At 45.5% G+C, this 23,969-nt stretch overlaps 1 protein-coding gene across 6 annotated transcripts in view; it reads left to right on the top strand.

Annotated features, from left to right (window-relative positions):
• The window catches only part of RUNX2 (RUNX family transcription factor 2), a 359,184-nt gene that overhangs the window by 210,824 nt on the left and 124,391 nt on the right, over positions 1–23,969 (top strand). For 4 of the 6 annotated variants that reach the window (XM_082639499.1, XM_082639500.1, XM_082639501.1 and 1 more), the window contains one exon: positions 1,051–5,355. The exons of the other annotated variants lie outside the window; for them this stretch is intronic. In XM_082639499.1, coding sequence (XP_082495625.1) covers positions 1,051–1,529 — 479 coding nt within the window. In that variant the 3' untranslated portion in view covers positions 1,530–5,355. Of the gene's footprint in view, positions 1–1,050; positions 5,356–23,969 lie in introns of those variants that run through there. 6 annotated transcript variants of the gene reach the window in all.

The following is a 23,969-nucleotide window of genomic DNA, read 5'->3' on the forward strand; positions in this document are numbered from 1 at the left end:
TCTAACTGTGGTTTCATAAGTTAAGTGCCAGAAATACCTATTAAGGAGGCACCCTGTTAGCTTTAGAAGTTCAAGGACTTTACATTTTAGAGGAAAACTGTCTTTGCTTCAGGTTCCCAGTTCCAACTGGCCTGAAGCTAATTCTGTAAGATGTGGTACAGGGGTCCGGAAGGTGGATGGTGAGGTACCCTCCTGCTTTATCTCCCCTACCAGCGAGCCTTTCCCCAAAGCTGCTGTTGGCACGTGGCCTTAATCAGGTCCTACTTCTCCCATCAAGACTTGAAATGCAGTGATTCCTAGGTACCAAGCCTTCCCCCCACCCACTTTCAAAACCTGCTAGTTTATGCCCCTTGGGAGAATTCCTAAGGGTCAGACACTCCCCATACACCCCCAGATAGGTAAGATAGTTCCAGAAAACATTGAAATCTAGTTTAATTTTTTTTGAAATCTGTTACCAAGATGAGGAATAAAACAGGATTTCACATTATTTTAAGAGCTGAAGTGATAGGCCCACGCTAGGGTATCTTTTTGACGTTCCTTCATTGACAAGGGGCCCTGCTAAGAGTACCAATAACAAAACGGATCACTCTGGAATTTCTTTATATTGGGTTGAGACAAAGAAACGTGTCCGACTTAGTAAAAAGGTCACTTTCAAATATCTGAGGTACAACAAGGAACAAAAAGAGAGGGGAAAAAAATCAATGAGGATTCAGTCTTAAAGCCTGGTGAGTGAATCTGTCTGATCAGAGTGTTGGGTTGGTTTACACACACGACCTAGCACGCATTTGGGCTTTTAAAGCCCTTTGGGAGTCTCTGGGGGTGAAGAACTTGAGGCTCAATGCTGCTAAGACTGCAAAGTGAAAAACAAACAGAGAAACCCCAGAAGTCTGTGTAGTGACCGGTGCATTTGAAAGTCTGTTTGTGGCTTGCTGTTCCTTTGGGGGAAAGCTAAAGTTTTCTTTCTTTTCTTGTAAAAAAAATAAATTCTTTCATGATTTTAACTGCTATTTACAGATGTTTCCCCCCCCCATCTTCTGTTGTAATTTTTAGGTGCTTCAGAACTGGGCCCTTTTTCAGACCCCAGGCAGTTCTCAAGCATTTCATCCCTCACTGAGAGCCGCTTCTCCAACCCACGAATGCACTATCCAGCCACCTTTACTTATACCCCGCCAGTCACCTCAGGCATGTCCCTCGGTATGTCCGCCACCACCCACTACCACACCTACCTGCCACCACCCTACCCCGGCTCCTCCCAAAGCCAGAGCGGACCCTTCCAGACCAGCAGCACTCCATATCTCTACTATGGCACCTCGTCAGGATCCTATCAGTTCCCCATGGTGCCCGGGGGAGACCGGTCTCCTTCCAGAATGCTACCGCCGTGCACCACCACCTCGAACGGCAGCACGCTCTTAAACCCAAACCTGCCGAACCAGAACGATGGCGTTGACGCCGACGGAAGCCACAGCAGTTCCCCCACCGTTTTGAATTCTAGTGGCAGAATGGATGAATCTGTTTGGCGACCCTATTGAAACTTCCTCAGCAGTGGCCCAGCGGCCTCTGGGAGCCACATCCCAAATGTATCAACATATACATATATAGAGAGTGCATATATATGTATATCAACTAGCCTATCTACAAAGTGCCTATTTTTTAGAAGGTTTTTTTTTTTTTTTTTTTTTTTTTTGTCTTGGCATTCACTCATTCTGTCATGATCTTGCAACCCTCAGAGGGTAGCTCTTGAGAAGCAAGAGGCCCAAGAGAGACAATCCTAATCAGATTCCAGATCGTTCTCTATTTAAACATGTACCTTTGCGAGCAAACAAAGGAAAAAAGGTACTTTTGTTGCTGTTGTCATTTGGTCTGTTATCCTCAGTAACCTGTTCAGATGCCAGTTCAGAGAGGTGGACTCCAAGTTCAGGAGGAAAAGCAAAGACGCTTGTCCCCTGTGCTTTGAAACCACACACCCTCACGGTGCCGCTGGGTGTGGACCAGTGCCCTCGGCAGACCCGCTTACACAGCCGGTGCAGGTGCCCACGAAGGGAAAAGGGGCAGAAAGAATGCTTCCGTTCCCTTGCCATCCATTCAGAGTAACTGTTCCAAACTTTGGCTTTCACACTTTCTGCAAGTACTCATTTGAACTGTTTGGTTCAGTTGTTTTTATTTTAATTTTTTTCCTACTTTAAGAAAGTGACTTCAAAAAGTACCGATCAGGATAGTTTATTTTATTTTACCTTTTTATACTTTTTTTTTTCCTTTTCCCATTTAACCAAAAAGAAATCCGATCCCGAACTGCCCCCTTCCCACCTAACCCCTTCTTCTTTTACGCAAAACTGAAAATGGCAATACCTTATTATAGCCATAATGGTAGAGATAGTGTTTGCGTTTGGCTGTGTGTTATTTGTCTTCTTTTTTTTTTAAATTATGAATATGTGTAAAATCTGAGGTAACTTGCTAACGTGAATGGTCATATAACTTTAAAGATATATTTATAATTATTTAATGACATTTGGACCCTTGAAACATTTCTTAGTGTATTGATATGTTGACTTCGGTCTCTAAAAGTGCTCTTTATTAAATAACAAATTTCTTCAGTGGGCTAGAGCCATATCTGAAATATTGCTAAGCAATTTCAGTTCATCCAGACACAATGTGATTTTTAAAAATACTTCCATCTCCAAACATTTTAGATGTAGCTTGTTTTTGTGATGTATGAAGGAAATGTTATGTTTAGTTCTTTTCAGATCTTTGATTGCCTCTAACACAGCTTTGCCTTTTAAAAAGCAATAATCAGAGATTTAAAAAGCAACCCTTAGTCCTTTATCACTTATGTTGCTCTTTGTCAGCATGAAATGCTGGAGTGATGTGGTTTCCTAATTTCTTTGAAATAATGATGACTCTTGTCATATTAAAAAGACAAGCACAAGTGAATCCTTGAACTGCAGAACAATGTTCTGTGGTTTCATAGTTAAAGCAAAACTCGACATCACCAGTGAAGACGTAGTCAGCTTAAAGCCACACATGTGGCTGAAGGATCAGTCGTGATACACACGGTACAGGAAAGCAAAACTGCTACGGGGAGTGTTACCCAAAACGCCTTACCGAACAGTAAGTCAGGGGAACCCAAATCTGCCTTAGCCCAGGGCCCCACTGGCAGCTTCCCACAGAATTTGCATTTAACGGAGCAGAGTTAAGTCCTTGTCTTCTGGGAGCAGGGTCGTCTGAAGGAGCAGGCAAGTTCCAGCAGGCAGCGGATCTGAGAACATACAGGCAGTGGGGACCCATAATACAGCCTCTGATAGTCATATTTCTCACCATGGGGGGCGAAGGGAAGGCAAAGCTAGGTGGAATTTGGTGTCTACTACTGCGTATGAATTTGAGCCGAAGCCCTCCTGTCGGATGCACTTTGACCACTCCTGGCGGCCACGTGGCAGATTCTCAAGTGTGGATCCTTGATCCAAGCCAGGACCACTTCACGACACCACCAGGCAGATCCCCACCCACCTCCCCCACAGGTCAGGGCCCTTTCATTTAAAGCTTGTGCCCGCCCCCAGGCAGAACCTTTAGAGATTTGCCTCCAGCCCCAGAGGCCCCTTGCTCCCCGGTCATCATCGTCCAGCCCACCTCATAGAGCACCAAGCATCTTGGGACGGCTCGTGGGGCATTGGACCTGTGCTCCTCGCCTGGGAATTCACCCTGACTCCTCCTAGTAAAGATCGAGGGGAAAACCAAGCCCAACCAAAACAAAACACTTTGCCTTCTAAAGGTTGTATACCAAGTATGCTTAGATAAATAAGCCACTTTCCTATTACTGAAGATGGAAGTAGTAATTGATACTATTTATTATTTGTGTGTGGTAGCTTGAAGCAAGCCACTGTCCATTTATTTGTAAGTGTAAAATATGTGTGTTTGTTTCAGTAGCACTTAAAAAAGCCAGTGTCTGGTTACACATTTCAATCTTAATTAATTGACAGAAAAATGTTACTGCCAGTGCCAGCTGTACCCTATTTAATAAAAAAGGTACTATATCTGTACATTCTTTTTTAATGTTGAAAGGGCTTTTTTAAGTTTACAGTACACATACTAAGTGACTTGAGGGATGCTTTTGTGTTGAAATGTTAGTATAGTGGCTGCAGGCAGCAACCCAGAAACACTTTAAAAGTTTTCTTTTTTTTTTCTTGGGAAAAATTCAAGCACTTCTTCCTTCTCCCCTCACTCAAACCATTCCAATGGGGTAATTTACATTTCTTAGATCAAAATTCAGCCCTTTTTTAGCCCGGGGGTTAAATTTTTCTATCTTTTTTTTTTTTTTTTTTTTAACCAAATCCTTAATTTGCACTGGGTCACGTGTATGATTTTTGATTTCAAGGCCAAAGCAAAGCCTTACTGCTACTGTGGAACCATGAACTAGCCAGCACTCTACTTCCTTCAGATTAAAAAGGCATGGTTTACAGCGTGACCAATACAGCCACTTTTTTAACCTGTTCTAACCTATGTCAGAGTTCCAGAACAGGTACCGAAGCTTTAGGGTTTTTTTTTTTGTGAAATGACATCCAGGTTGGAACTGAAAGACTCAACAGATCAGCTGTGGTTCGCTCTTCAGGCCGTCTAACCCCCACCAGGGCCTTTTAAAAGTGAGCAGAGAACTGTATACCATTGGGGCGCATCCATTGCAGATTCAGAGGGGAAGAGATGTGTGTGCTGGCTGAAAGAGTTCCCTCCATTCCCAGGAAAGGGACTGACTCAGAGTCTAGGTGAATGCATGGAAACACAAAGCATTAGCAAAAACAATAATTATACCTATGACATTCGAAAGAACCATAATAAATAAAATAAATAAAAGACGACTCTTCCAAACCTTGAATTTGTTGTTCTTCAAAAGATAACACATTTGAAACATATTTTCTATGTGAGAATTTTTTAGATGTTTGTTTACTTCATGTTTACAAATAACTGTTTGCTTCTTCATGCAGTACTTTGAAATATATCAGCCAAAACCATAACTTACAGTAATTTCTTAGGTATTTTGAATAAAATTCCATTTTTTTGGATATGCTTTACCATTCTTAGATTTCTGTGGAACAAAAATATTTGTAGCATTTTGTGTAAATACAAGCTTTTCATTTTTATTTTTTTCCAGTCGCTGTTGCCCAAGATTTGCTTTCTGTGCAAATATTGTACAAATTCTGCTTTGTGCCACAGGCCATGATTGTGGATGAGTTTACTCTTAACTTCAAAGGGACTATTTGTATTGTATGTTGCAACTGTAAATTGAATTATTTGGCATTTTTCTCATGATTGTAATATTAATTTGAAGTTTGAATTTAATTTTCAATAAAATGGCTTTTTTGGTTTTGTTATGTGTGTACACTGGGTCTTTTCTCATCCGCGGTTTCTTCTCTAGTCTGACACCTACTCCTGCCTACACCTGGGCACTTATTGGTCGTAGGACTTGCCAGGGCTGGATGAGAGCAGAGATCCTATATTACTGGTGAGAGGAAAACCGTCTTGGTAAGCGCTGGGTTCTTGTTTTGTGCTACCCCTAGAGAGGGGTGGGTGAAGAATCCAGCAGTGTGCTCACTTCCTTATCAGCCTGTTGTCTGAAGGAAGGAGTGCTCACCCCATCCTTGGGTAAAGCCCCTTATTCCAACCAGGGGACGAGTCAGGGTAGAAAGACAGAAGCCTCGATGGTTCCATGATGCTAATCTCTGGACACATGAACGGGGCCGACAGGTGAACCCTTGACTGTAGTCCCAAGAGCTCAAGCAGCCCAGCCGTAGCGGGTAGTCTGTTTTCCTTCTGACATCTCTTTTGGGTTCTTAAAAAGAAAGTCAACCAAAGACAAGGATGAGTAAAAACGGACCTTGGCCTGGAGAGCTCTAGCCTCAGAAAAATTCCACTACTAGTCAGGTTAACTCTAGTTTGGAGACTTTTTTTCTGGGCCACAGTTTATTTTTGGTAAGTCCCTCCCCTGCGAGAAGGTCGAGGGCCTGGGGTAGAGCGGTTGCTTGCTTTCTGTCCCGTGCTGTCCGTGTGCCTTGGCTTATCGCAGTTCTAGAGAGGGACGGGGAAACCTCGGTGCCGACAAGCGCAGTCACTGGCGGGGGGCCCACGTCACGCTAGGAGTTAGAGGCTGCCTTTTAGATCTGCTCATTCTTACCCCTTTGGCACTGTTTTCTGAGAGATCTTGGAAACAGCTCATTTCTAAGCCTGGGAGACATCCTAAAAGCACTTGGGTGAACTTAGGCCAGGGAACTTGTTTGCAACTCTTTGAGGATGTATATTTATTTATCCTTTTAAATTAAACATCTGTGTGGCTTTAAAAGGCACTGCATGGGAGGTGGGCATGGTGGCCTTCTCGGCCTCTCCAGCTTTATCCTGCAGCAGCAAATCACTCTCCTCCTCGGGGTCTCAGTTTCTTGGTTTATGGAAAGGCACTGGGCTAGACCTTGGCGCTACTGGCATTTCAGGCTGGATAATTCTTCGGCGTGTGTGTAGGGAGGACTGTCCTGTGCATTGTAGGGCGTTTAGCAGCATCCCTGGTTTCTACCTGCTACGGGCCTGTAGCATCCGCCCAGTCGTGACAATGAAAAATGTCTCCAGACGTTGCCAGGTGCTCCCTGGGGGGCCAAATCGCCCCGATTAAGAACGACTGGGCTAAAGGCTCTAACGTCTCAGGCTTTCTGGACAGAGCTGGTGCGAGAATACGTTGCTCCTTGAAACAGGACAGGCAAATAGGAGACTGAGGGACTTCCCAGGGGTGGATGCCCATCCGCCTGCCCCGTCCCTCCACCTGATGGCACCCTGAGGGCTGTACGTGTTGGGACAGAGGCTCCTGACTCTCCAGTCTGCACTTCCTCCATCTTCCCCGCTTCACGGGCCCTGCAGCCAGCGAACAGCACGGCTGTGGGGCTTTGCTAGGCCTGACCGGCTGGGCTGTATTTACCATGGCTGCTTCTGTTTCTCACTGGAAACGACAGGCGGAAGAAGAAAGCAATTTCTCCAGTGTTTTTGACCCTTTGTGCCCCCTGCCCCACAAATATTTAATCATCAGACATTTCTTGGAGAGTGGGTGTTTCCTGTTAACTCGATCCCGGCCGAGACTGGCCCCATAAACACCTCAGCTCTCCGTCGCAGAGTTTATTTGGCTGGGAAATGGGTATTGCCGTGTAAACAGGAAGCCCCCTGAAGTTATTATCTACAGATGCGGTTGAAGAGCCACATGTTTATATTTATGGGATTTGAGAACAGTCTGAAAAGGCCAGGGAGGAGGTAGAGGAAGCCCTTGTTCACAGGGAGGGCAGGGCCCACAGATCTGCACGTGTTGATGTTTCATCCCCTCTGGAGGCGGGTGGTTCATTGCACTGACCCAGCCAAGAGCCAGGGTACAAATGCAGGTACCGGCTGGTCTGATGTAAGCAAACAACCCTACCTAGATATCAGGTTAACAGTGGGCAATCCAGTTTCAATCTCTGACCCAATCACTTAACGCCATTTTAGAGACCTGTCCTAGGAAACAGGGTTTTTCTGGTGGGGGAGGGGAGGGGCGAGTGGTACGATAAGATCTTACAGGCTTTAAGTTTTTCTGGGGACAACTGACTTCCTCCGTTTCGGTGAGCACGGGCCAGCTCTCTTGTGAGACCCCAGGCAAACACATGCATTGGCTCCTCGAATCGGGTCTGAAGGGCTCAGGAAGGATCCTTCGAAGGATGCCTGAGCTGTCCGGGTGTTGGTGCAGAGAACATGTGGGTGACAGCTGGTTGCTCACTGGCACTGGGGGTACCAGGCTACTCCAATGCCTGCTCTACCACCTCTGCTCTTCCCTCCTGGGCTCTCGCCTTGGGTCTGCAGAAGATGCTTAAGTAAGGCCAGGTAGTAACCAATACATGGATGGCTCTCATTTAAATTATGAGCTCTGAGCAAAGGCGAGGGCACCTCCCTCCTCCTCCAGCTTCTTTGTGGCTCCCCGGGGGCTTCACAGCATTCAGTCGGGAGGTCTTGGAAATGAAATTTTAAAAAAAGTTATACATCAAAATTTGACAAAGGATCCACTGAAGATGTAAAAGGCAGTATACTAAGGGGTGTTTGTGTGTGTGTGTGTGTGTGATGGGTGCACGCACACCTGAAGGGAGGGAGGCGGGGAGGGAGGAGGGTGGAGGGATGGGAAGGGATGCCAGAGCAGCCTTCAGGGAAAGACGGAGCTCAGCACACACACAGATACCCCTTGACACAGCATTTATTTGCCTCAAATTCTGCAAAAAAAGCACACCATCCCACAAGCACTTACTCTTCTTCACATAGGTTATTTAGAAGGGACAGGGGACACTGGACGCCTCCCTGAGATGTCAGGAGCACGGTGACATGGACATCTAAGAAGGGTTATTATTCATTTTTGTAACGCATTTATTCACAAGCGTTTTGTGATTCAACCGGCCCTGCTGTCCTGGACAGACATGCTCAACCAGTTGGAAAGCAGAAGGATCAAGTTTCTGGAAACCCACTGAACTTTTACTAAAATTTATTTTAATTTCATTTGCTTATTATCTTGTTGCAATGATGTCTGACCACTCAGTGGGGTTTTCTGGAAAACCTGCTTTATGTTTTAGCATTGCAAAGGTAGCTCACGTCATGATTGCTGTCTTTTTGTCCCAGGTCTTTCTGTGCCTCTCCACAGCCAATATGATGGAAAGAATCCCACCCCTGCCCCCCACCCCGCAACCTGTCATCCTTATAGAGAAATCAAGACCATCTAGCAAACTGCTAAAAAAATGGGAGGGGGGAGGGATGGGGACAAGCAAAAGTTCTTCCACACAAGCCCTTCAAGAACTAGTTTTGTCTTCACAACACTAAATGAGACCAGAACACAAAATTGCAGCGAGGTCTCATGTGGCCCTGTACTCCTTCTGCCTTGGGACGTTTCTACTGGAGAACCCAAAGTGCCAGAGGTAGCCCGGATGCGGGGATGGAAGGAAGATAGAGTGGAATCAGTGGAGTTAGGAGATACAGGATACAGTGGCAGAGCTGAAGGGGGTCTTTGAGAGCTGAGGGTACCAGGAACTCCCAAAATGCAATCGGATGATGGATTGATGTAAATGTGCAAATGTCTCATTTAAAAACAGCAAAAGCAAACACACAGAACCGCATGACATGTGTAATCGCGGGAGCCTTAATACAACGGTTTTATGATTTAAATCTCCTTGGACATCCTTTCCTTCCTAAATTAGGTCATTTTTTTTTTTTTATAACTGCATCCATCTCTGACAGTGCAACAACTCTGGCCAGTTTCACTTTCTGTTTCTCTGTGAGTTTCTCTCTATTCTCTCTCTATTCTTCTGCCCTGAAACGAGAGGAGCCTTTTGTGGGAATCATGACATATTCCAGCAATGTCTTAGCCCGATTCTGTTTTTCTCTAACAGTCATTTAGTATTGAAATCTTGAAAATCACGATGACCTTTGTCCTTTTAGAGGCGTGCTCAGGGAGTCTTTCTGGGTGTGGATTTGGGGGCATAGAAAATCTGACTCCTTATCAAGATCTTATTAGTGGTTTTACAGTTGAGAAATGCAGAGACAATTACTAAATGTAATTCTCCACCACAACTTCTGGGACACACTGGGAACTCAGATTGTGCGGGGAGAGACCGATGGACCAAATTTCATTCTTCACAGGCATCAGAGGGAGAGAAGGATCCAGGAGGGAAGAAAGGGCGGAACCTTAGCAAGGAGTTAAGTGGTTAATGGGAACTCAGTTTTTTTTTTTTATTGGCTAATAAAACCTCTCAGGGTTTTTCATATTATACGGTTCCTTCAGGCTCCTAGCCCAATGCTTAAAAAAAGCAAAAGACAAAAACAACAACAAAAAAGCTGGAGCCTGAATACCGATGCAGCTCCAGTCTTGTTTACTTTTTCATTTCCGCAGTTGTAAAAAAAAAAAAATTTCCTCTGGTAGTTCAACTTTATCACACAGCGGGACCGGGTCAGTGTTTGAACAACTCCAGTGATTCCTGCCTCCCAGTGAAAGGAAAAAGTACTCTCCATCTCTCTGTTTCAGAAAGAGGAGACCACGATGCAAATGACAGATGCACTGGGAAATTTTAAAACGAAAGCCCGGGTGGGGAGGGGGGGTGGGTAGGAGCGAGAGCAGATATTGAACCGAAACCCATCTTTGGAATCCTGAATGCAAAGATCTCTGTCCTTCTCTTGCCAGTGGTGCTGTTCTCCCAACGGAGCAGGATGTTCTTGTTTTTAATAATAGCCAGACCAGATGCTAAATTCTCCTCGGCAACATGCTGGAGAAGTGAGAAGGCAAACAGCTGATTCCTGTTAAGATGAACACCAGGAGAATAAGCCAGAAAGTATGAGAATTCTCTGGAGGTTTTTGCTTTGTAAACCCCCGTTTGGCAGGGAGATCACAGAATCCTAGCTGAAAACACAGCCTGTCCTCCTGCACCCGTGCCTCCTTCATGCTGCTTGCTGGGGGCCTTTGAGTCTCCTGCCTGCTGTCTATCCAGCTCTTTTCTGAGTTATCCAGAGGACCGGCTCCCAGGTGCCCCAGGAGGGAATAGTCGGAAGCCCCGAGCCCTTTGGCTTTCACCGACTATAAAAAAAATACTCATCAATAGGAGGAATTTTTTTACTTGCTCCTTGCCATAGAAAATAGTGAAATCCTGAACCCAAGCCAATAATTTTAAAATGGCATCTTTGTTCCATCTTTTTCACTCCCTTCTTCCCCCTGTCAGAGTCCATCAAATCTCGCAGTTCTTATTTTGTTTTAGAATACGCCACACATGTAAGACGCTGCTTTCTTCTTTCCCGGGGAGATGCCAGAGCCGCTGTGGGGCTCTGTGGGGCAAGGCTGCACGCTGCTGCCGGCTCATGCCACCCAGAAGTTGCTTCCCAGAGAGCAGGGGTGCCTGGCGCTCCCTGACAGTCTCTCCTTGGGGCTTGCAGGAGTGAGAGAAGGAAGGGACGTTAGGAGCAGGTAGAGAGGCTCGTACCGGTAATCAGGTCCCCAAAGTCCTCCTTATGGCCTTTCTTCTTCCCATCATCCTCCTAAACCCTGGTCCTTCCTTTTCCTGCTTGCTGCTCCCTCCCCTGCAATGCACAAAGGACACCCCAGCAACTATTTTCTCACTATTTTCGTCCTCTGTAGCTGTCCTTGAAGTTTGCTTGGCCCTCATCCCACTAATATGAATATCCCGGGGAGAAAGGAATGGAGACAGAAGATGATTTACCTCCTTCCCCTCTTGGGATGGCACTGATGGCCATTGTTTTAATTTCCTCTTGGGGAAAAGTTGTACTTGGTACTGGTAATGTGATCAAATAATAATAATACTTAACAACGTTTAATTTTCATGGCACACTGGACTATGCCCTTGGCACTTGGCTGAATGTTTCACATGACTTATCTCAATCTTCTCAGCAACCTATGAAGAAGGTAGTATTGTTTTTATCCCCATTTTACTGATGAAGAAACTGAGGCTCAGACTTGCCCAAGTTACACAGCCATTAAGACTCAAGCCTAGATCTGCCTGATTCCAGAGACTATATTCATAAGCTAAAACTTTAGACACAATCTCCTTTATCATCTGTATAGTGGAGAAAGGAAATGAGTTAATGAGATATGAGGAAGCCTAGCAAAGTATCCACAGCATAGTAAATATAAAATTGATGGGACCTATTATCGTTACTCATAATAACTAAGATGATTCTCTTAAAATGAGTCAATAAGGTTTCCAAATAGTTTGAATCACAATAGAGCTGGAGCCCGAAGTGGAATGCTTTTTAAAAAATATTCTTTTAACACTTAAAAAAAATGTTGCTCTTTGAAAGTAATATTTTTCTACATATTTTATAAACTAATTTTCTACTGAACATCATGGCTAAGTTTGGTAATTGGTTTAACATGGGTTCTTCCCTGTAGGAACTCAGAGACATCACATCACATAAACTATAAATTTAAAATACACGGGCACATTCAGAACAGAAATGTTGACCCTACCCCAACCTCAGTCCCCAGTCTGTAATCTCTTCCAAGGTTTTCCATTTAGGTGTATTGAGTTTCATGTTAATTTTGTTACTGCAGAAGGTATTAATGAACCTGATTTGGCAGCATTGGCTTCATCTTAGAAGAGAAAGGCCCAAGCCAAGAAATTCCTGTCAACTTCAGCTCTTTCGTTTCCAGGAGTGGCTCTGGGATCCTTCTTACCACCTGGGCAGCACCCAGATCCCCCATTTCTGAAATGCATCACTAAGAGGCAGTGCTGTGTACTGGAGAGAGCTGATCCTGGAGGCCCCAGGCCTGAGATGGGATACCTGGTGTGTGCACGGCTTTGCGTACTTGTGCAGGGGCCTGGAGGAGCCTGGGAATGGGGCGTCAGTGTTCTCTGCCCTAAATCATTTAAATCTCTTTAACTGAACAAGTAGGCTTCTCTCCAACTGTTTTAAAACATTTTATAGACTATTTCCTTACTTTATATGGAATTAATATCCCATTTTCCCAAAATCCCAAGAGAACAGAAATGACCTCTCTCCCTCTCACTCTCTCTGCCTTCTTTTCTTTCTTCTTTCTGAAAATATTTATTGAACACCTACTCTAGGCAGGGCAGTATGGTGGAAGGCTTAAAAAAGCACCATTACAAAGCACCTTGGAAAGTGTCTCTATTCAACTTAATCCATCCCAGTAAGAGGTGTTTGTCATGCCATTCTTTTTTTTTTTTTTGGCGGTACGCGGGCCTCCCACTGCTGTGGCCTCTCCCGCTGCGGAGCACAGGCTCCGGACGCACTGGTCCATCGGCCATGGCTCACGGGCCCAGCCGCTCCACTGCATGTGGGATCCTCCCGGATCAGGGCACGAACCCGTGTCCCCCGCATCGGCAGGCGGACTCTCAACCACTGTGCCACCAGGGAAGCCCCCATGCCATTCTTTATTTAAGTGAATTCATGAATGTTTCAGGTTGCCCAAAACAGAGATTAAAAAGTTAGTGATTAGTTTCTAGAGAGAATTTGGATAGTTTTGATTTCTGCTTATAGCCAATTTCATTTCCCATTTCTCATTTCCTGAAACACTCAAGTATTTGTGAGATACTTGGCATCTATATTTAGCCATACAAGCCTTTCATTTCTACCACAGTACATGGGAGGCTTGGTGTTGAAAAAGTGGATGACTTTCATATAATCAAAGAGGGAAAGCTGGTCTTCCATTTTCTCTTTCTTGTTGTCACAGTCATGCAGCCAACTCTGCATTAAGGGGTTGAGTGGTATATTGAAAGAGGGAAGCAGAGGGAATTCCCTGGCTGTCCAGTGGTTAGGACTCCATGCTTCTACTGCAGGGGGCACGGGTTCAGTCCCTGGTCGGGGAACTAAGATCCCATATGTCATGCATCGTGGCCAAAAAATAAATTAATTAATTCAAAAAAAAGGGGGGGGGGAAGCAGTTAGTGGCAAAAAGATCTGGGTTCCACATCCCTACCAACTAAACCTGTGACCTTGAGCAAGCCACTTAACCTCTCTTGACCTTCTCCTTAAATGTGGGCAGTGATATATTACTAGATGGTATGCTAAGGTTCCATGCAACAACTCTTACCTATAGATTTGGAGTGGCTTTTAGAATGGAGAAATTATGGGGAGTTTTAAGAGGCAGGTAGAGTCTGCCTAGCATTAAGAGAGAGAACAAGGTCCATTGTTTCTCACAGAATTGGCAAAAATGGCCAATCTGTAGAGGATTAGTAAATGAAACCCCAGAGAGGTCAAATCACTTACGCAGGATCACCCTGTAGACAGATGAGGGGACGTGAAGGGTTGGACTCTATTTCCAAGCCGTTCTCATACTCATTCACTGGAAGAGACATTTCCTTCCTTTATAAGAGTAGCTTCTTCTGTGTTGTCTTTTCATTAAGCACTTATTTACTTTTGTACTTTTTATGAACCTATTTCCATATTTTATAAACTCATACTGATTCTGTTAAAAATTTCCTATACTCATGTGAATTAATTTCCAACATACAAATTTCCAGCATACCATACTCCAGCTCACCTTATTGAGAAAGACCTGCTATATATGACTTCATTAAAATCATAGATAAAGCTCCCAGGTCTGACTTAGTGAGAACTTCAGTCTAAGAGCATCAGTGTCATTCCTTCCTGGATAAAGATGATCTATCTGTTGGCAACATGGTTCAAGCTGATGTCCCTAGACCCCCTTGTCCTCAGTGCTAAGGGTAGATGTCATGACCTTGTCGTGGTCCAAGGTCTTTCTATTCTGTCTTTCATGCTCTGGCTCTAGAGCCGAGGCCACACTCTGGACTTCATTAACACGATATCCTAGCCATCTAAACAAATGGTACATGACAGCTAATCTTGAAAAACGATTTTCCATCTCAATGTTACCTTTTATCTACTTACTATCTGAGTTACCTATAACAAAGATCTCTTCAATTTTAAAGATGCAAGAAGAAAATTGTGCTAGTGGGGCAAGAATGGAAGACACAGGTAATAGGTGTAGTGCTATCACACAAAACTGAGAACGTAAGTAATCATCTGATGCCTGTTTAATGATAGACATAGCCGTATTGTGCCCCTTGATTATCAGACACAAGTGCAAAGCCATTTACAGGGTGGAAGGAGGTGGAGGGCTAAGAAGAGGAAGACTTTGTAGCTTTACCCTATCCCTTGCTTGAGAGAATAGCTGTCATTGTTTGCTTCACAATCCCCAATTCTCATCTGACCTTGAGGGAGGGGCTGTATTTTTATTCATTCAGTAAACACTGATGTCAAAACACTTCTTAGAAATGACGGAAATGGCAGTGAATGAGACATACCCCAGGCCCTCAAGAAACTCACCATCTGCTCAGAGAGACAGAAAAATAAAGCTGTAAGTGACAACACGGCATGGCAGTGCCACAGCAGTGATGTGAACCAAGGGGAGAGGAGCCCCATTCAGGCAGCAGCTCCTGGGCACAGCAGGAAGTTGACACTTGAGCTGGATCTGGCAGGCTGAGTAATTCCTTGCCATTCTGGGTCTGCAGCTGAGCTCGTGTCAGCCCCACATCCACCCTGCAGTGTGGTACCTGGCAGCAGCTGGATCCCCACCATGGAGATCCCACGGACAGCTCTCCAGAAAGAAAAAGAGGGTGAGACGGCTGCCCTGAGCTCGTGGCATTCGGTAGCATTCCAAATCACACTTCCACTAATAGGATGGGCAAGAGGGATTCTCAGAGGCGTTAGACTGAGGGGGGTGGTATCAGAATCTCTGTGGGAGACGAGTCCTACTTCAGAAACCAGATTCAATATCAGATAATCAAAAACCAGAGGAAATACCTATCTTATCAAAATATACAACATGAAGGAAAAAAATGTGCGATTCTTAATGTTTAACAAAAGAAAGTACCACTATAAAAATGTCGAGGAATGACAGCACAAAATATCAAATTTTCAGGACAAAGTATAGATATATTTTATCCGATTGCTTGTTCAAACTCTACTACCAAGTGAACCGGAGTCTTGATGGAAAGGGAGGGATGATTTGGCACGTCGGACCCTTCAGCATTCAGTAGCGTGACAAGTATAAATGGTTGGGATATGTTTATGCTCTGGATGAGACACAGTCAAAGAACTTCACGAGAGTTAGGCTCATGACCGACCCTGCGTAATACTTTAAAACAGTACTTTGGGGTCTTCTCTACCCAGTCCTCCAGACCCCTCTTTTGGAGGCCCACCATGCCCCTGAAGGACCTCCCATGGACCCCGCATCTCTCTCCGAACCCACACCAGTTACCCCTGCGCTGTGGACGTCCTCTTTTATAGAACAAAAGTGTCCTGACCCTCACCTTTGAGGAGTCAGTGTATTTGCATTTCAAGGCAGGTTTTCTGGAACCACTAAAACCTTCCTTCCAAAGCCACACACCCTGCTCAAAGAGCAGGAAATTTCCTTGGGATGATTTTTTTTGACATCTTGTCCTGGGGCTGCTGCCTTCCTGCAGGCTAATCTCTTCCCTGTCCAGTTGAAAGCCAATCCTCATTCTTCTCTCTCTCTCTCTTGCCCAAGAACCCTGCCCTGCCCAGATCCCTTGAGGTGATAGGCGATCCGTGCTCTTAGCTGCTGTGGGCTAGAGTGAAAATGAGGGAGAGGGTCCTGGTTCTACCTGAAGCTTACATCAGGAGCCTTGCATTTTATTCTTGTCTCTGCAAGAGGCAGTTTATTGATTAATGGAAATCTATTACAGTTATTAGAGCAAATAAAACACATGCACACACACATAAATCCATCTCTATGCCTCCCAAACCACTGGCTGGTGAAGCAAGTTCTATTTCCAGCCCTGACATCTTGCCCGTTCGTCATTCTCCGTCCTGGCCACATCAAGTTCCATCAGGTTTGAGTTTATTGGCTACGCAATGAAGTTTATGTTGTCATAGAAATTAACCTTGATGGACAGGGATACGGCCAGGGGATCAGGAGAGCTGGGCAGCCTCGTGGTGTTGGCATGACTGAGATGTTAGGGTGCCTGGAACCCTCTCCAAGAAAAATCAAAGCTGGCTCTTTGCAGCAGCAAACGAGAGCAACAAGACACTCCCGAGGGATGGGGGCTGGGACGTGATTGTGAGCCATCCAGTTCCCATTCCCCCCAACCCTCCCGGTGCCCCCCTGGTTCCAAAAATCTTTCCTCGAGCCATGGAGGCAGGGTGGGGAGGCCTGAGGTTAATCTGCCCTTCTACAGTTCGTGGTTAGCTTTCGTAGGCTCTTGGCTGTTTGACAAAGTTGGATAATAATTCAATATTTCTTACTGAAATACTTGACCTTATTGTTAGTATTTGTGACAAGGGGAATTTAAAGGAGCTGCAAAAAATGCAAGCAAGTGTGGCTGAGAAAGGCCAGGGTATGCCACTGACTAGCGCACAGTTTCTTTTCTGACAACTATAAAATTTAGGTGAAAACAGGTCAACATTGATGTTGGCAAATGGGAAAGCCAGTTCTATTGTTAGCCAATGAGCTTCAGTTATAAATGTAAGTCTGGTTCAATCAAAACCACGTTTGGTTTTAGACACTAGTGATGTGCTTTCTATTAAAAAAAAAAAAGCCTACTTATATAGACACACGAAGTAAAAATATTCTTCAGCCAAAAGGATTCTTTTCTAAGTATCACATCGACTTGTTGGAGTACAAGGACCTTTTCCATTTTCTTTTTAAAATTTGTAGGGGACATGCTCCCAGCATCCTGTCTTCTCTTTATTTTGAACGTGGCCAGGGCTGTTGAAGATGATATTAAGAAAAATTCTGCATTACCTGACATGGGGACTTCCTGGAGACTGCTTGCTGGTGGCAGAGAAAGAAATGAAGTTATAGGAGCCAAATATATAGCACCCCCCAGATCTGGCCCGAGTTTATCATCACTTTTATGGGCCCCTCGTGGTAGTCTCATAAGACACGTTTGGGCTCACAGAGGAAGAAGAAGAGAGAAGTTCAGTCCCTTGCCAAGTCCAGGTCATAGACAGGGTCAGCTAATTTTAGCCTACGGGGTAGCTTGCTGATTTCATTTTCTCTCTGTCCTGGGAGCCTCCAAAGCTCTTGTCCTGCTAGGACGTGAAACCATTGGATAATGTGGGTCCCGCTTCTTCCCCACAGCCTTCCATGAGCACCTCAGGGGACTGAGGCCCAGTCAAATGTGGGCTGGTTAATAGGATTCTAGAAGGATTTACTCTTTCTTGGAAGATCCTTTTTTTTTTAAAGAAAAATTGAGGTGAAATTCACATGGCATGAAATTAACCATTTATTAAAGTGAACAATTCAGTAGCTTTTAGTACACTCTCCACGTCGTACGACCACTGCATTCCTGTCACTCCCAAACAGACACCTTGCACCCATTAAGCCCTGACTCCCTGTTCCCACCTCTAGATTCTTTTTGAATTTTATTTATTTATTTATTTATTTTCGGCTGCGTTGGGTCTTCGCTGCTGCACGCGGGCTTTCTCTAGTTTCCGCGAGCGGGGGCTACTCTTCGTTGCGGTGCGCGGGCTTCTCTTTGCGGTGGCATCTCTTGTTGCGGAGCACAGGCTCTAGGCGTGCGGACTCAGCAGTTGTGGCTCATGGGCTCTAGAGCACAGGCTCAGTAGTTGTGGCACACGGGCTTAGGTGGTCCGCGGCGTGTGGGATCTTCGCGGACCAGGGCTCGAACCCGTATCCCCTGCACTGGCAGGCGGATTCTTAACCACTGCGCCACCAGGGAAGTCCCTCTAGATTCATTTTTGAATACAAGTTGGTTAACTGCCTTCCCACAGAGTGTCGTTTTAGGGCGTCACGATTTTATTTTATTTTATTTTTTCTCCAACTTTATAGAGGTATGATTGACAAATTAAAGTTATACATATTTAGGTTGTACAATGTGATTTTTTTTTTTTTTTGGCGGTACGCGGGCCTCTCACTGTTGTGGCCTCTCCCGTTGTGGAGCACAGGCTCCGGACGCACAGGCTCAGCGGCCATGGCTCACGGGCCCAGCCGCTCTGCGGCACTTGGGATCCTCCCGGACCGGGGCATGAACCCGTGTCCCCTGCATCGGCAGGCGGACTCTCAACCACTGCGCCACCAGGGAAGCCCAATGTGATTTTTTTAAGATGTACAATGTGATGATTTAATATACATACACATTAGTTACTGCAGAATGAGCTTTAGCAAAATGAGAGAAAATATGAAGATAAAGGACAACGTAGAACCCAGGGAAATGAGGTCCAATTCTTGACAGGAATCCTTTCTTCCTTCCTGCCTGCGTGCCTTACTTATTTCCTTTTCTTCTTTCCTTTCTCATTTTCCTTAAAAGAATTTTTTTTTTAATTGGAGTGTAGTTCCTTTACAATGTTTTGTTAGTTTCTGTTGTATAACAAAGTGAATCAGCTATATGGACCTCCCTCCCACCCCCGCATCCTACACATCTAGATCACCACAGAGCACTGAGCTGAGCTCCCTGTGCTATACAGCAGGTTCCCACTAGCTATCTATGGTAGTGTATATATGTCAATCCTAATCTCCCAATTCCTCCCACCCTCCCCTTCCCCCGCTGCGTCTACATGTCTGTTCTCCACATCTGAGTCTCTGTTCCTGCCCTGCAAATAGGTTCATCTGTACCATTTTTCTAGGTTCTGCATATATGCGTTAATATACGATATTTGTTTTTCTCTTTCTGACTTATTTCACTCTGTATGACAGACTCTAGGTCCATCCACAACTCTACAAATGACCCAGTTTTGTTCCTTTTTATGGCTGAGTAATATTCCATTGTATATTTGTACCACATCTTCTTTAGCCATTCATCTGTTGATGGATGTTTAGGTTGCTTCCATGTCCTGGCTATTGTAAATAGTGCTGCAGTGAACAATGGGGTATGTGTCTTTTTGAATTATGGTTTTCTCAGGATATATGTCCAGCAGTGGGATTGCTGGGTCATATGGTAGTTCTATTTTTAGTTTTTTTAGAGAACCTCCATACTGTTCTCCATAGTGGCTGTAACAATTTACATTCCCACCAACAGTGTGAGGGCTTCACGATTTTAAATAAGGCACGGCTGTATTTCCAGAAAGGACTGAGAGGAGAGAGTAGTTGTTGTGGGGAGGGGTGGAGGCCCTAGGCTGGGATGGGGGGTGGTGGGGTGCAAGAGAGACAGCATCTGGAATCACGCGGTAACCCAGAACCAAAGACTTTCTGAACTAGAGGTGACCATCTGTTGGGATAGCTGCTCTTTCTGAGGCTGATTTTTGGTCTCCTGCTGAGGTGATGATCCCTTTAAAATTCTCAGCATTCTCACTCTCCCGCGTCCTGTCCTGTCTAGGAGGCAGTATATTCCTTTAATTTGTGTTGGTCGGCATCCAAGTCTGGCACCAGGTAGTCCCCAGTCGAGAAGCCGGGAGGTAGTGCAGGCTCACCCAGGTCTAGGAAGGGAGCTCTCCCCGGGATGCTAACTGCAGGCCGTCTCCTTCAATACACATCATCCTGCTAGATAATCATTTTCAAATGGCAAACAATAATAAAAGCTTTCCTCTCTTTTGCTTCCAAGTGTCAACGTATCTACACAGGCTATAGATGTGAGAGAGAGAGTGTGTGTGTGTGTGTCTGTGTGTGAACTAAGAAAAAGAAGTTTGGGGAGCATTCCAGTGTGTTGGAAAGGCTGCGAATCACCCTAGGTTGCTTTCCAAACACTCTACGGGTGGCTGACCTGGAGGGTGGATCAGAGATAGAAGAACTAAAGCATCAGGTGACTTTAATTTTTAATCCACATCTGGACGGAGTCCTCCGGGTGTCTCCTGATTTGGGCCCCTTGTGAACCTAGGGCTAGTTTAAAGCTGGGAATGAGACAGGAAGGGGGAGGCCGGAGGCTAGATTTGTCTGCTGAAGATGTGTGATTATGACGCCTGCCTCGGGGTGCACGTGTGTTCTGGAGCTACACAGTCTCATGTCTCATTTTGACCCCTCTTCCTGGAGTATCTATTTTCCTTGAACTGGTTAGGGTAGGGTGAAGTTAAGTAATCTAACTGGTAAGTCATTTCAAACATTTTTTATATTAAGATATGGTTGAATAAACTATGGAAGGCAATATAGAATTCATGGGAGTTGGAGAGATAAAACAGGACTCTGGAGAAATCGTCTACTTGTAATGGGTTACTTTGGGCCAAACTCAGGCTGATGTCCCAGAGTTAAGGGTTTGCTCTCCGCAGTCGGGTGGCTGCAGTAGAAATAAATGAGGAGTCCGGTGGGTGTTCAGGGCATTTTCCCAGAGGCCTGTGGAGTAGTTGGATCTTGTAGAATTTCCTCTCCCCACATCCTGTCCTTGCACTCGTCCAACTCCATCCCCTCCTACAAACCTTCAGGTCCCCCTCCTCTATGAAGACTTCCTTACCATTCTGACCTAATTGCTCAATGACACCATTATGTCATCTGTACTGTGAGTTTGGTGCTCTCATCCTCTTATACTCTGTTTCGGCTAGCTATGTTTCTGCTTAACCAACTACACCATAATTTAGTGCTTTAGAACAACAGCTGTTTTATTGCTCATGATTCCATGGGTCAGGAATGCAGGCAGGGCTCAGCCGGGCAGTTCTGTAGGGCTACCTTGGGCTTCCTCACGTCATGGCAGTCCCAGGGTAGTCAGAATTCTTCCACAGCCCAGGCTTCTAAGAGGCACAGAAGTGGAAGCTGCACATCTTTTAAGGTCCACCTTGGAAGAGGAGATGGGCAAGGCCATTTCCACTGTGTTCTGTCGGTCAAAGGCAGTCACAGAGGCCAGCCCAGAGTCAAGGGGAGGGGAAGTAGACCCACAGATCTTCATGAGAGGAGAGGCAAAGCCACTCTGCAGCCACACCCTCAGATATCACAGTTCTCAATGATCCCTCTCAGTGCCCATTGCAGTGGGACTTGGTCAGCATTTGGTGATTATTTCAGGATTCAGACATCAGTAACAGGTGTGTGAGAAGAGATCTCGGGCATGAAGCATCCTGCACAGTTAGAACCCTCTTCAGCAAAACATGAGGATAAGTAACATCCTGGCAATGGAGAAGGTGTGTGTTTGTCAGAGAAAGAGGAGTCCCTAGTATTTTGTAAAAACGGTCATTATATGCTTTGTTGAGTCTTGTGATGGACCGAGTATATGCCAAATAACCTAGGGTTGGGGGACTCTTGTTAAGGGGAAGAGAGAAGCTCACGCCCCTTAACAGTTCTTCGGGGAAGATCTGGGTGGCAGGATTCTTCTAGACTTGCCCGGGCCACCTGGGGGGCAGTCAGGCTGGAACGGCTGCCCTGGTTGTCACTCAGAGACTCAGCAAGGGTCCAAGAGCCACCCTTCCAGGAAAGCAGAGAAAGAGTCTATTGTTTCTTGCCACTTTAAGTAGCTGATGATAGTATAAAGGAATGTAGTTAGAACCTTCCCTCTTAACTATGGAGGATTAGAACTGACTGAAGAGCCAGACTCTCAGAGCCTCTGAGCACAAGGTGTGGGAACCACTGTGGGACAGAGAGGGGAGGGAGCGTCCCCTGAGGGTGGCCCTGTTGATTCTAGAATTCCATCCCTCCACCTCTCAGCGGCTGAAACCTCCATCCCACTGGGCCTTGGTTTCCTCACAGGCAAAATGGGGACACTGGTTCTTAGGCTTTTGGGTTTTTTTTTTTTTGAGGAGTAAATAAAATAATCTAGATAGAGGGCCTAGAGGGCCTAGCATGGTGCTTGCCACAGGGCAAGCGCTTAATAAGTATTAACTGCTTTCTCTCCAACATGTTAGAAAATGGACCTTGGAAATCACTGAGTCCAATTTGTGAATAACCAAACTGAGGCCTGGGCTTGTTAACATGAGCTGCCCAAGGTTAAGCATCATATTGGTGATTCCTCTTCTCAGCCCAGGGCTCTTCCTTCTGTTCCATAGATGTTTGAGTCCCTCTAAGGACACAAAGTATTTGAGTTGAAAGGACACATCGCAACTCAGAATGGCCACTTTTGGCCTTCATTCTCGAGTAGCGTGCTCCATAGGACCCCGAAAAATACGGGGGTGACCAGAAGAGAAAATGCTAGCGAAACAGAAGATAAAAAACCGTCTCCACCACCAGAAAATTTCAACATGAAAATCTTTGAGTAAAGCCATCCACTGAAATCACATTAGTAAGTCTTTGTTCTGCTATTGATTTCTTTATTTAAAAAAATTATTTGACAGATCAGAGTCCAGAATTATACTAAAGCAAAAAAGAAAATGTCTTCTTCTGCCTGCTTCCCCTCTGCCACCAATTCTACTCCAGACGACTCTTATGTAGGTCCAGCTTTGCCTCTTCTTCAATCAACAAGTCCCAGTGGGAACTGCATAGGTCCCCCATCCCACCCTATCCCTGACAGTCAGGGCATTCAGTCTGTGGAATTCAGTTTTCCAGACTCCTGGGTTCTATGAGACATGGTACTTGGGCCCCGTCATCTGTTACTGAACAATAAATCACCCCCAAATATAGTGGTGCAGGAGGATGACATTTAATTACTCTCACAGATTCTGTGGGTCAGGAATTGGAACAGGCTTGTCTCCACTGTAAACAATTGGCCTCAGCTGGGAAGACTTGAAAGGCTGGGGGCGTCCTCACTCATGTGTTGGTTGCCTGGATTGGGCTGGACAAAGGGTAGTCTGAGCCGGGACTGCCTCCTGGGGGCCCTCTGCATGGCCTGCCCTGTATGGTGCCTCCGGGTCACTGGGTTTCTCCTGTACTTGCTTGAGCTCTGAGAACAGGTGTCCCAGCCGTCCTGGGGGGAGCTGTGTGGCCTTTAATGCCGGAGCCTCAGAATCACACAGTGTCACTTTCACCATATCTATTGGTCCAAGCGGTCACAAGCCCACCCACATTCAAGGAGAAGGGACCCTGTCTCTCAAGGGAGGAGTGTCAGAGGGCTGGCACTCGTGGGGTTAAACCGTCACGGACATACGGTGATTATGAACACTGAACACTGAAAGCCCACCATCTAACAAAGGATTTTGGTGCTGCTTCCAGGGGAGAAAGGCAATCTAAGAGATGAGACTTGGACATTTGAACTCTGGGATATTTTGAAGGGTTATGGAGACAATAATTAAAAATGGGACTACCTTGGGCAATCTGGAGTAAAGTATGGTTTTTAAGCAGTTTGCTGGAAACATCCATTTGCCACACCTGTGAAAAGTGGGGTCACCACCACCACCTGCTTTTTGGGGAGTGAGACTGTCCCAGTGGACTCCCAGGCCCTCACGGGGATGAAACGGACTTTGCATTTTTTCCACCGACAGCGGAGGAAACGGCAGCTCAGGGAACAGAGGGAGTTGTGGCTTCATTTTGAGGGGTGACTGGACCCCACCCTCTAGCCTTCCCCCAACCTGTGTACACATACCCAGAAGGAACATCGTTTGTATTGAATCCAAAGAGGAGTCTTTGAAGCCCTCAGAGATCTTCAGAGCAAAGTGCTGGGTGAGGTCAGGGCATTCAGGAGGCATGAATGGAG

The sequence above is a fragment of the Mesoplodon mirus genome (genome assembly GCF_964341445.2).
Source record: "Mesoplodon mirus genome assembly, chromosome: 12".
Taxonomy (NCBI): domain Eukaryota; kingdom Metazoa; phylum Chordata; class Mammalia; order Artiodactyla; family Ziphiidae; genus Mesoplodon; species Mesoplodon mirus.